Source organism: Numida meleagris, chromosome 6, assembly GCF_002078875.1.
Source record: "Numida meleagris isolate 19003 breed g44 Domestic line chromosome 6, NumMel1.0, whole genome shotgun sequence".
NCBI lineage: Eukaryota > Metazoa > Chordata > Aves > Galliformes > Numididae > Numida > Numida meleagris.
Genome location: NC_034414.1, coordinates 47,956,579 through 47,969,402, shown reverse-complemented (window position 1 = coordinate 47,969,402; position 12,824 = coordinate 47,956,579). Strand labels below are relative to the sequence as shown.

The 12,824-nt window shown below is 34.8% G+C and overlaps 1 protein-coding gene across 2 annotated transcripts in view; it reads left to right on the top strand.

Annotated features, from left to right (window-relative positions):
• ATG2B (autophagy related 2B) overlaps window positions 1–12,824 on the top strand; it is a 44,221-nt gene that overhangs the window by 7,900 nt on the left and 23,497 nt on the right. For both annotated transcript variants that reach the window (XM_021401911.1, XM_021401912.1), the window contains exons 6-18: window positions 7–186; window positions 2,096–2,192; window positions 3,185–3,367; window positions 3,957–4,111; window positions 6,197–6,308; window positions 6,453–6,714; window positions 7,565–7,715; window positions 8,224–8,316; window positions 8,482–8,670; window positions 9,851–10,124; window positions 10,900–11,002; window positions 12,024–12,216; window positions 12,371–12,513. In XM_021401911.1, the coding sequence (XP_021257586.1) occupies window positions 7–186; window positions 2,096–2,192; window positions 3,185–3,367; window positions 3,957–4,111; window positions 6,197–6,308; window positions 6,453–6,714; window positions 7,565–7,715; window positions 8,224–8,316; window positions 8,482–8,670; window positions 9,851–10,124; window positions 10,900–11,002; window positions 12,024–12,216; window positions 12,371–12,513 (2,135 nt within the window). The remainder of the gene's footprint in view (window positions 1–6; window positions 187–2,095; window positions 2,193–3,184; window positions 3,368–3,956; window positions 4,112–6,196; window positions 6,309–6,452; window positions 6,715–7,564; window positions 7,716–8,223; window positions 8,317–8,481; window positions 8,671–9,850; window positions 10,125–10,899; window positions 11,003–12,023; window positions 12,217–12,370; window positions 12,514–12,824) is intronic.

Sequence of the window (12,824 nt, the reverse complement as noted above, 5' to 3'; positions counted from 1 at the left end):
TTTAAGGCAACTGAACCAAAGCTTTCACCTAGCTGGAACCCAAAAATCACATACGAGCCACACCCACAATTAACAAGAAACTTGCCAGAAGTTACTCCTTCTGACCCTGTACAGATCAGTAAGCTGATTGGAAGAATGGAATTGAGCCTAACATTAAAGCAAAATGAAGTACTTCCTGGAGCTAAGGTTAGTCATGCTTTCCTGATCTTTAAATTAATAGTCACATAGGACTTTATTCTTTCTACTGCGTAACAACAACAAAAAGGCAAGATTCTCTAAGTAACAATCCCTTTAGTTTTGTTTTAGATTCTTTCATTCAGAATCAATGTATTATGTCTAATAAGGCATCTTTACAGAGGCCAGCTGGTACATTCCCAGGATATGTAGTAAAATACAGGAAAAATGTATGAATGTTCTCTGTTAACAAGTACATAATTCTTAGGTGATTTTTGTAGTTATATAAATAACTACATAAGTCCAGTTTGGGTTTATGGGTCTATTTATTTATTTATTAAGTAGAGAGGTACATTACCTACTTTGGTATCTTCCTGCTACTTCAATTCAAAGTGAACACTAAAAGGAACGGCAGGACAATTAATTAAAATTATATTTCAGAGTACAAGAAATGCACTGACATCTCTTAAAGGAGAATTCCTGTGTTCTGGAGACAAACTGAGTTTATATATTGCAGTGGATCTTGAGAAAATTATTTTGTTTTCATGAAACTCCCACTGCTTTGTTTATCCTTTTTTTTTTTTTTCCTAGTAACACTATGACTGACTTTGCCTATGCACATGTGGAATGTTTAAATGACTAATTAAAAGCACGTTTTAAAAGGATAACAATTACGAGTAGTCCTTATGCTTACTGAGGCTGGGGCACTGCAGCATTGTAGAACTCTTGTGAACAATTCCACTTCTGAATTTTTACATTAAAATTAATATCAATCAAATAATAATGCCAAATTTAAATGCCACCAGTTAAACTAATATTTTATTTGACTTATAATGGTAGAGGAAACAAAGCAGTTGAAAGTAGGACTTTTTTTTTAAAGGTGTGAGTATGTGAGTATAGTATATAAGTAAAAATATATGCCCCTTGTCTCTGATATTAAAATCATATTTTAGCAATTGCAGGATTGCAGAGAAATACTGCGTTACCATACTATTTTCCATGAGCATCTCTGCTTCGGTGCTTGGAGCACCTTCTCTACTCCTTTGACCTTGGTTTTTGCACAGTTTTCAATTTTTTTCTCACAACTTTTTTTTTTTCCTTACAGACTATGTAGCATTTTGCCTTTCCTTAAATGTGTTTTCACAAAGGTGAAAGCCTTTGCTGATGAGCTGAGCTGTGTCCTGAGGCGAGTCTGATACAGACCCTGCTCTGTGCAGCACAAGGCAACCCCGACCTCTTCTGACAGAGGACACCTCTGCTGCATACCCTGCTACCAACTCTTTGTCACTGACACACAATACAATGAGTAATAATCATGAATGGATGAAAGTCTAGGAGTATAGGATTCTAGAATTGACAAATGTATACAAGTTCTTAAGATAAACTTAGAACCAAGTAGTTCTTGGTTCTAACAAACTTAGTTCTTAAGATAAGCTTGAGTAGGTCTTCAGAAGTAGTTGACTTGCTTGTTGAATACTGTGTCAAAACAATTAGACATTTGAAAGCACCCCCATTCTGTTGCAAGAAAGTATTTGTCTATTAATGTCTACAATAAAGAGAAGTTCTGAGGAGAAGTTTAGCAGCTTTTAAGGTCTACTTCAGAAAGTGCTGATTTCAGTGTTTTATAATTTGTACGTAATACTTTATACTGCTGATTGCTTTTAGAATTGTTAAGCAAGCAAAACTACTGGCATTCTTGAATTTTCCTGTTAGGTGATCTGTATTTAAGCAAATAAATTGTGGGTGGCAAATCTGTGTTCATTGTGCCAAGCTACAAATTGGAAGCCATATATAATTAAAAATTCTAGCTGTTCAGCAAAATTTTCAACTTCTGAAATGGCTGTGTTCTTTACAGCATCAAAATCATTGAGACTTTTGAAGGAAAGCTGTGTTCATGATTTTGTGTTTTTCCTTTTTTTAGTTGGATGTGGATGGACAGATAGACTCTATACATCTATTTCTGTCTCCCAGGCAAGTGCATCTTCTATTGGACATGGTAGCAGCTGTCGCTGGACCAGGCAAGTGGCCATTCTGTAAATGTTCAATGTGTGTATATGTGGACAAAAGTGAAGATTTACAGGATAAACAAATTTCTTCAGTGGAAAAAGTGTTTGTGGTGATAGATTATTATTTTCTGTTTGGTTTTAGCAAAAAGCTCTGTTAGCTGCTCTGTGTAGTACTGTGATACAGCACATATTCAGTTGCAGATTCTTGATTATGAAAATGTGGACAACAACATAAATGTGTGTGGTTTTTTTTTTTTGTTGTTGTTGTTTTTTTTTAATAGGGGAGAGTAGAAGACAAGAGTTGGGGAAATGATAGTTGGAGATGGTTTGGAAGCCAGAACAGTTCTGGTTCTTATAGCTTCTATCTGACAAGAGGAGCTTAGCAATCTAGTTTGTTCTCTGTACTGTACTTTGGAAACAGACACCAAAAACATTTAGTAGACGACGCTTGAGAAAACTTGTCTGTATTTGCTAAGGAATCAGCAGCAGTAGTTAGATTATTGCAGTAACAAGATGAGAATGTTTATTTTTGTTGTTGTTTTTTGTTTTCCCTGTGTCTTCCTAGTGTAACAATACTTATTATTTGGATGGACAGTTAGTCTTCTTTTTGGGAAGGTTTGTCGTATCTTTGGTACACGCTTAATAATCTTCTGGTGATGCTAATATTTTTCTTTTACTGGACTTGTTAATTGGTTTTGGTTAACTGAAAAAGCATTCCCATTTGTATCATCTTAAAACCTGATATTTTTGTAACTCCTTAATAGAAAAATTTGCGTATATGTCCATAAAATACTCACTTCAGAGTTGCAAGTAATGCTAGAGAGTAAACCATTTTGGATATATATATATATACGTGTGTATGTATGTGTATATATTTAAATAATACTTATGCACACACAACCCACCACCAATCTAATTTTCAGATTCAGTTTTGAATTTTCTTAGATACTGGTAAGAAAATAACAGTGCAACATTTTTTTTTTTAATTTTCTTTTTAAATTCAGAAAGCCTAAGCAGGATAGAATTGTCAAATAAAGATAGGAAGAACCGGCCAATGCAGCAGGAAGATGAGTATCGAATTCAGATGGAATTGAAACGTTATTTAAGAAAAGAGTCTTTATCTGCAGGAGCCTCGTCTGAACAAAGCTTCTATGAGACAGAGACTGCCAGAACGCCTTCTAGTCGTGGCAAGTATAAAAGATGATACAGCATAGCAGAAAGCCCATCATTAAGATTATATAAAATCTGTTGGTCTTTTATTCTGGGTAACTTAAGTATCAAAACAACTTTGTTGTAGAATTATTCTAAGCCATTACTTGCACTGTTGAATAAAAATGAGTATGAGGCTAGGCTAGGTTTCAGTTAAAAGAGTTCACTAATCTGTATGCACATTTACTTTGTGCAGCATGGTAAATGCATGTGAATTGTAATATCTTTTCAACACATTATTGAGGAAATGAAATATAGAAAAATAATTCTATTCTTGTATTTACATTTTTATTTGCATTATTATTTTTACTGTTTTTTATTTAATAATTAATATATTGATTTGTCAAAAAAGTGTATGAACTTAAAGAAATTATGCCAACTTGAATATGGAAGCAGAACGTTTGACATTTAATATTTTTAAGGTTATTAGCTTGGAACTCCTGTAAATAATATATTTATTTGACTATTCTGTCTAGCTGTTGGATTTCTGAACTTAGAAATGCATTTCTATTAAAATAATCCTTTTTCATTAGAAGATAATTCTTTAATATGTGTGATTCTCATTAGAAGAAGAAGTTTTCTTCTCAATGGCTGAAATGGACATGTCTCACAGCCTTTCCTCCCTGCCACCTCTTGGAGATCCTCCAACTATGGATCTAGACTTGTCTTTAACAAGTACATATACAAACACACCAGCAGGATCTCCACTGAGCACAACAGTGGTATGTATAGTATTAGCTATATTTAAAATCTTCTTGAAATCAACTTTTTTTTTTTCTTCCTGTTGCAAAATTAGGGTAATTGAATGTGTTGACTAGCATCTTTCTATCTGAGGCTAGGCCAGAAGTGGTTCAAGAACTTCACTAAGGCAAGTTTTCCCTTGAAGCTATAGAAATTCTGTTGGAAAGATTCTCATCTGTTTGGCTACTGAGACAGGAAATTGAATGTATTTGCTTTCAAATGCCTTGAAACTTATGTAGCAGACTTATGAAAGATCCTTTTGTTTTCATAACTGAATATTTGGGTTTTCTTTTATTATGGACTACATAGATGATGACAATAAAAAGCAGAAAATCATTGTATTAATTCCTCAAACGATAAAAATGCATGCTATTCATATTTCTATGTTTTCAAAATTAATTTGATGCCTAATGTTTAATTAAAACCATGGAAAATGTATGCTTTTTGCAGACAACTGGGAGAAGTTATGTTGTCTGAGAGAGCAAGTGTATCCAAGTTTATAAATACATGGTAAAAGCTATCATAAAATTAAAAAGTATAACCTGAAGTAAAGCATATGTGCATAATTCAGTTGAGTTTTAACAGGCCATGAAATGGCTTGCTGTTCATTGTTTATGTGCTGATTTCTTTGTTACTTCACCTATTGTTTGCTAGTTCTAATATATATGCACACATACATGTAGATTGCTCTGAAAGAAATGCCTCCTATTTATTTCTGTGTAAACTACAACATATACAAAAAGCACAGTAACACTCTCTGATGGAGAAAATTCTCAGCTACAAAACAGTACTTTTCATTGTAATCACCATCATTAGCTGTGCATTTTCACCAGCCATGAGTAAGAGCCTGCGTGCCGTACTCTAAGAATCTGCACCAGCAGAGGTGACCCACTGTTTCACAGCTGCTGTGACAGTGTTGTTGCGAGGAAAATGTTGTCCATGCAGTGCATCTTCTGTCAGTCCAAACAAATGGAAATCAGAAGGTGCCAAATCCAGACTGTGAAATGGATGTTGTAGGACAGTCCAGCCAGGATTGGCAACGTGCTCCACAGTCTTCAAACTGGCATGGTGTTACTGTGTTGCAAGAGAAGGCCTGTCTTTTTCTCTGGCTTGACTCTGAAAGTGTTAGCCTTCAGCTTTGTTTAGTCAGCGTTGTGATATAGCGGTCAGAGTTGTTGGGCATTTTTTTGTTTTTTAATCGGGGTTCCAGGAAATCCAGAAGGATCACCCCTTTCCTGTTCCTTCTGTCACTTCACCCACTGAGGGCTGAGTCTTGCACTTTTTCTTTGATGGGATTTCATGTCACCTCTCCATGGACTGCTGTTTTGACTCTGTCTTGTAGTGTTGACGCTGTGTCTCATACCAGTAATGATGCAATTGAGGACACTTTCACTTTCAGCCTTATATTGGTTCAATGAGTCCTGACAAACTTGCATACTGTGTTCTTTCTGTTTCTGAACGAGCATTGGTGTGACACACGTGGTGATTACCTCGTGATATTTCAGTGTTGTCACCATCATTTCCAATGCATTGAAGCCGATGTAAAGCTCTGTACACAGTTCCCTGTTCATAGTTTGCTGATTTGTGCGGATGAGCTGATTGAGACACTCTTCATTTTGTGGTGTGACTATGCATGGCCATCTGAAATGTGGCTTGTCATTTACGTTGCTGTCAACCACTGCTGAAACACAGCACCCACCTTCTCGTTGTGCTCACATCCACTTTTTTTAATTTAGTCTCTGTAAACATTCAGCAAGCATTGATGAATGTCAGTGGGTGCAATTTTTTCCTCGTGGAGGTGTTCAATTTCACACCTTTGCTTCCTTTCAGATGCAGTTTTGTCAAACTACCCCTCTGCTGCCATCTTTTGGTTGGCAAGAAAATGTAATGGAATGTTAGCGGGAAGGTTTGACCTCTGTTGCCTTACTTTCAACATTCACCTCTGACATTGTGGACCAATGTAATAACATGGGAGGCATTACTTTCGGAGCAGCCACCTTTTATATGCATGTATATATATACACATCTATTTAGCAAACTTAAGATCGTATATATTTGTGTTTCAGCTTCAACCAACCTGGGGTGATTTTCTTGATCGTAACAAACAAGAACTACAGCCTCCAAGAGGTTCTTCACTTGCAGCCAATGTGGTTCACCAGACTTCCTTAAGGAGGACATGTAAGTAAAAATGCTATTTTGCATTCTGCTCCCTATATGATACTGGAAATAAATTTTGATTGAGCAACTTGGTAAGACATGAAAATAAGAAGTAAGATGATGTTATGAATTTGTTGTTTACACAAACTTAATTTTATATTTCAGCTATTCCGTCTAGATCTGTTTCTGTGGATGAATCCAGACCTGAGCTTCTTTTTAGACTCACAGTGGGAACTTTCTCAGTGTCTGTACTTCATATTGACCCTTTACCTCCACCTGAAAGTTCACTGAACCATAACCCATTGACACCAATGGCTCGAGATTTCTTTGCCCGAATAGAAAAGATTGAGCCAGTTAAGTTTGCAACTGAAGATTTTCTGTCCTTCCGAGAAGTATTTTCAGAAGCTTGTTCTCATGATCACCTTAGGTATAACTTTGCTTATTAATAAACCAGTTATATAAATACATATATCTGTTAAGTAAGCTTGAATAAACAAAAAAGTTTATATCCATTGGGCTTGCCACTTAACTGAATAAGTTAGACTTTGTTCATTTCAAAATAGCCTTGTATTTGACACCTGTTGTCTCTAAGACTACTGCTATTTTTATTGAAAAAATAAGAGAAGTGCATAAACAGTAAAGTGAGCCTGGCTCCCTTCTATTACAGATTGATTAAACTAGGTACCTTCCACTGCAGAAAGCCACAGAACTAGGATTATTAAGTAAATGATTTCTTCAGAAATAGCTATATTTTTAGGACCATCTTTATTGCAAAAGAAGGATTCTGTTCTGAGATGCTTAGGTTTTTACTTAGTGGAAAATACAATTTCAGTAGAGTTAAGAAGATTCCAGTTCAGAAACAATCTCTTTTTCCCCATAAGTTTTAATTGTCCTAGCACAGTCTGTGATACAGAACATTTAGGAGTGAAAATATATTTTTTTACTTTATGGCTCTGATCTAGACTTCCTTAGGCATCTGACTTAGTCTAAATAAGGATGTTAGATTCCCAGCTTTACTTGAGTTATACATTAAATTAGATGTCTGAAGTGGTCTTTATGAATTTCTGTATGCTAATTGTTGTTGAACATGTGACGTGAAATCCTTATCTTTGTTGCTAAAGTGATAACTAGAAAAATCATTTTAAGTTAGAAGTTATGACAGTTTTAATGATTTTTAAAAGGTTTGCAGTGATACTTTTTTCCCATGCTTAAAGCTTGACTTTCTTAATTTTATCGTTTCATGCTAATTTCCATAATTCGTAATTTTTATAATTCAGATTTATAGGTACTGGCATCAAAGTGTCCTATGAACAAAGGCAAAGGTCTACTTCTCGAAGTTTTAGTACTGATTTATCCATTGGGAATATGGAGTTTCTGGAATGCCTTTTCTCTACTGACTCTCATTCCATTCAGCCTCACTATACAGAGGTAAAAATATATTGGGGATCTCCCCAGAAAATGTAAATTGTGTAATTGAAAATGTTAGATTTTAAAATTGTTACAGTTTTTATGTTAAAAGTTTGGAAATACTATATATGTCTTATATTTGTTGCAAGATCAGAAGGTGAACCAGACTGGTGTCATACCTGACACAAATAGTATTAGTTAGCCAAACTTCACTAGTTTACTTCTCTTTCAAATTCGCTTTAAACAGTTTGGGAATTAGAGTAAGCATTTTCCAAACACTTAACTCATGGAGTTAAGGAATGGAGAAGTTATTTTAGGTGCTGATTATTGTTCCAACTCTTTTAATGATGAGAAGCATCTAATAAGGCAACTGAACAGATGGATTGAGTAAGTGGTTGGGCCAGGGCTCTGTTCACTGACTTGAATTCAGGATTGCATGCTATCTTTTCTCGTAAAAATAACATAAATGTCTTCTCCTATGGCAGTTCTCCTTATCCGTTATAATTATTTTAACTCTATTATTTTAAAGCTGCTGACATTTCGTTCTGAAGAAGAAAATGATTCTCATGCTCTGCCATGCCTCCAGCTTCATTATAAGCATTCAGATAATAGAGGACCTCAGGTAAGGAGGGATATTAAAAACACCAAGTTTCTGCATAATAGCCTTTGTCTAATTTTGTTCATTTCACAGGAAGGTGTCTTGTACAACTGAGAGTCTTTCACAGATAATAATTTGCTTCATTATATTTTTTTTAAGGATTTTAGTACTTCTTCTCTTTCTTTTCAGGGTAGTCAAGGCAGACTTAGTTCTGTTCCACAGAAAGCAGAGTTACAAATAAAGTTAAGTCCAGTGTTTTGTGAGCTGGACATTAGTATTGTGGACAGATTAAATTCTTTGCTTCAGCCACAGAAACTAACTACAGTGGAGATGATGGCATCTCACATGTATACTTCTTACAACAAACACATAAATCTGGTAAGTCAAAAATGAAGTTCATTAAGAAACATGCCTAATTTTTGCAACAGGAAGACAGGTCGGTCTTCTAACCTTTGGGATTTTTTTTGTTTGTTTGTTTTTAAGTTCTGATGAAGAACAAGCTATCTGATTCGAATTTTAGATTCAGTGATTGCATACTTGATAACAGACCTAAAGACTATGATAACTGCTTCCTAAACTATGTAAGTTCACAGCTTTGTGAGACAAACAGAGCTGGACAAAAAAAGGGAAATCTTGAATGATTTCTAATTTCGAATCTGTCCTGTGGTGCTCTTTAGCAGCAGTAGCTGTTGCTGACAGTTTTGCATGTGTGTTTAAATTTTAAGTTGTCAGCCCAGCTGTCTCTACTGTGCCACATCTGCTTCTGATGCAGGTAATAGAAGAGATAGGCAACACATGCATTGCATTCTAGTGATTGAGGGCAAACACGACTTGTAGCTTGTTAATCTTGGTTCAAGTTATCAGTAGGATTAAATATTAGTATATTTAGCATAAGAATACTTAACTCGAAGGCTCTTTTTCAAATAATGGAAGATTAATGCAACTAACTGACTTTTCACGTGACAAAAATACTGTTAAAGAATTTTATTGCTACACTGATTACAGAACACTTAGTTTCAAAACTTGAGTCCAGACATCAGTGAATGAAATGTTGCTAATTGTATAGAGAATGTATAAGATATTAACAATTTTTATCAATATGGTTATGTTCTGAAAGTTTGAGTGTATTCATAGATGGCCAAGAGTAAGCCATCCACAGGGAGGTCTTGAATGACACGCGTCAGTGACAGGAACTGGACTCAATGATCCCTGTGGGTCCCTTCCAACTTGGGATATTCTGTGCTTCTATAGTATCTCCTAACTGCTGCTGAGTATAGTTTGGAACTCTTACTCTAATTTGAAGGGGAAAAACTAGACATTTATGAAAGATTGCTACCTCTGTTGTAAATACTTGACTTAAAATTAAGAGGATTTTCAACAGTATCAGTAATAGAAGAATAACTGAAAAAGTAATAATGATTGGTCCTTTATCTATTTTGTGTGACATATGAGACAGCTTACAGAAAAAGTTTTCTCCGTAGTTATTTTTAGCATTATTTTCTCTAATACAGATTATTATTTTGTTTTTATCTTTTTCTGTTTACTATATTTGTTTTAGCATAAAGCATTTACTGAAGTTTTTCTGGACGATTCACATACTCCTGCAAACTGTAGAGTTTCAGTTCAAGTCACTGCCCCTGCATTAAATTTGTCTGTTCGCTTCCCAATACCTGACCTGCGGTCAGATCAGGAAAGAGGACCATGGTTTAAGAAGTCACTTCAGAAAGAGATTCTTCATCTCGAATTTACAGATATAGAATTTAAAACGGAGTTTGTAGGAGGCTCAACTCCAGAACAAATTAAATTAGAACTTACTTTTAAAGAGCTAACTGGTAAGTGTATTCACATCATGTTCAAATATTCTTTTTTTTTATTTTTTACCAGAAATTACACAGTTGGCACAAAGGTTTTCCATTAAGGATTAATAATAACTTCTGTCCTCTTGATGGATTACCTTTCCATCTCCATTTTGGAGCAGGTATCTCTCCTGCAGTTTAATGTTCTGTGCTAAATATTAGCATAAGTCAAAGTAATACTACTAGGAGATAGGGATAATGTTACATGGGTGCAGTGCTTGCTTTTTTGTTTTTGAGACCTGAGCTAATATTTCTGTTGTTTTCTGTCATGTTGTCATACATCTTTGTTTTCAGTTTTGTATATTCCTGGGATCTCTGTCATTGTGTTAGGCTAAATTTTGTAGATACTATGGGAGCAATATAGTTAAATGAGGAATCTCAGTTCTAGATTAAAAATATAGTGAATGATAGTATCCTAAATAATTGCCGTTGAGAAAACGGTAATACTCTTATGCCTCTAATATCTTACAAAGTAAGAAGATATAATTTGAAAGCAGTTTGATTTCTGAAAGTTGACATACAATTTTTAGTGGAAAGGAAGACAAAATGCGCAAAGGTGCTGTGTGAACATCTTAGGTAGGCTAGCCTGTTGGACTCCAGCCTGAGGAACAGATGACCTTAAGTTAGCAGCTGTCATTATTTTCTTGAATTTTTCTACTGTCTTTCTCAGTTGAGATTGTTACAGGCATGCTGTAGTTAGCAGTTGACATTCCTTAGTGAACCTTTTTTTTTCTACTGTTTTTCTGTTTAGGTTCATTTGAAGAAGATAAAACACAAGCACCAGTGAAATTTTTTCAAGTGTCTGGGGGTATAGATGGAGATATAACATCATCAGACAACTTTGATTGGCCTCGGTAAAATAATGTTTTATTTTTCAGTGTAGATTGTTAGTATTTTTGAAGTACTGCTGTTGTTGAAACTTTAATGATGACTACTTGTATGGTGAATGCTTAAAATTAATTGCAAGGAAGGAAGGGACGCATTTCTCTTGAAAAGAACCCAAGAACTTATATAACTTGTGTGTTTATAATCAAGATGGCTTTAATGTATAATGCTTTCTGAATAGATTTGAGTAGATTTTAGTGCAAAGTGAACTTGGAGACTTGAAACTTTGTCCAATCTCATTTGTCATTTTACATTTTCTCTTACTTTTACATTGAAGACTGAATACGGAACAACAAAAAAAAGTGTTGCTTTTTGTTTCAAAATATGAGTAAACTGGTAACAGCAATAAGAATACTTGTATTTTGATAGTATAATTGCAACTTGTAAGGCAATACAATTCCTCAGTTACTGGACAGAATCACCTAATGCTGTTTAAAAAGGTGATTTTAGAATTTGCTACATGTATTTTTTTATTTTTTTTTGCCACCATTTTCAGTGGCTTTTTGACAGTATTTCTGCATGGAAACTTCTTTCAGTACAGTTTTCTTGTATGATGATACAAAAAAAATTCTATAACAATGTGTACTCTGCATGCTCTCTGTACATTATGAGTGTTTGGGTTTTTTTTTTTGTTTTTTTTTTTTTAATAGCTGCTGATGGTATAATTATTTAAAAAAAAACATTATTTTGAGAAAGCATTTTCTTTGGTCACCTAGTGGTTGCTTGATGGAGTTGAAAATAACAGACACTAACATTTTGGCCTTATAGTTCTTTCTATATTCCTTCGTGCCTCTAAGCTTGGTGTTCTTTTCTCAGTGCTGTCACTCCCTCTAACAAAACGTTCTTGCTGATAAGAGCCCTGATCTTTGACTTGCTAAGTCCACTTGTGTTTACTGGCTTAATAGTAGAGCTAGAACATGTGTCTGTGCAGTAATAGAAAAACTCTTGGCATCCCTAATGGTTTGTTCTGTGTAACATCTCCAACATCAGGATTGTACTGAAAATAAACCCTCTGGCTGTGCACTCCATTCTGGAAAGGATAGCAGCTGAGGAGGAAGAAGGAGATAGTAACTTTCAAGAGGAAGAAGAAGGAGGGCCTCATTCTTTGAAAGATGTCTGTGATTTTAGAAGACCAGAGCCTTCTCCTTTTTCTTCTCGTAGAGTCATGTTTGAAAATGAAGAGGTACTATGAAATTTTATTATTACTTTGTGCTCATAGTAGATAAAATTAATGTATTCTCACACTTAGATCTTCTCACTTACATGCATCTTCTGACCCTCAAGTTGTTTGTTTTTATTTTCATCTTGGGGTTTGTTTTGTTTTGTTTTTCTTTCAGATGGTGATGCCGGGAGATGTAGTTGAAATGACTGAGTTTCAGGATAAAACAATTAACAATTCTCATTACGTACTGGAGCTCATGTTACCAAACATTCACTTAACATTACCAAACAAAAGCTTTTATGAAAAACTTTACAATAGGCAAGTATGGTAATTGTTTTACTTAATTATCATTGCCTGTATTTCTAGTTCTGTATTAATTGTTGATGAAAGCATTTAAATGAGTGACTGTAGCTGGAATTCATTTGTATGGTTTTCTAAGAATATAAAGTACTTCATAGAATATGCTTGGAAGCTGACTTTAGGGACGCTGTCATATGTCTGATTGGTGCTATAGGAACAGTGGATTATATCAATTAAAAAATTAACTATTATGCTACTTTTTAACTACGTGAAGAAAGATAATAATGTATTCTAGCCTTTTTTAGCCATTATCTCTCTTCCAAGGTTGC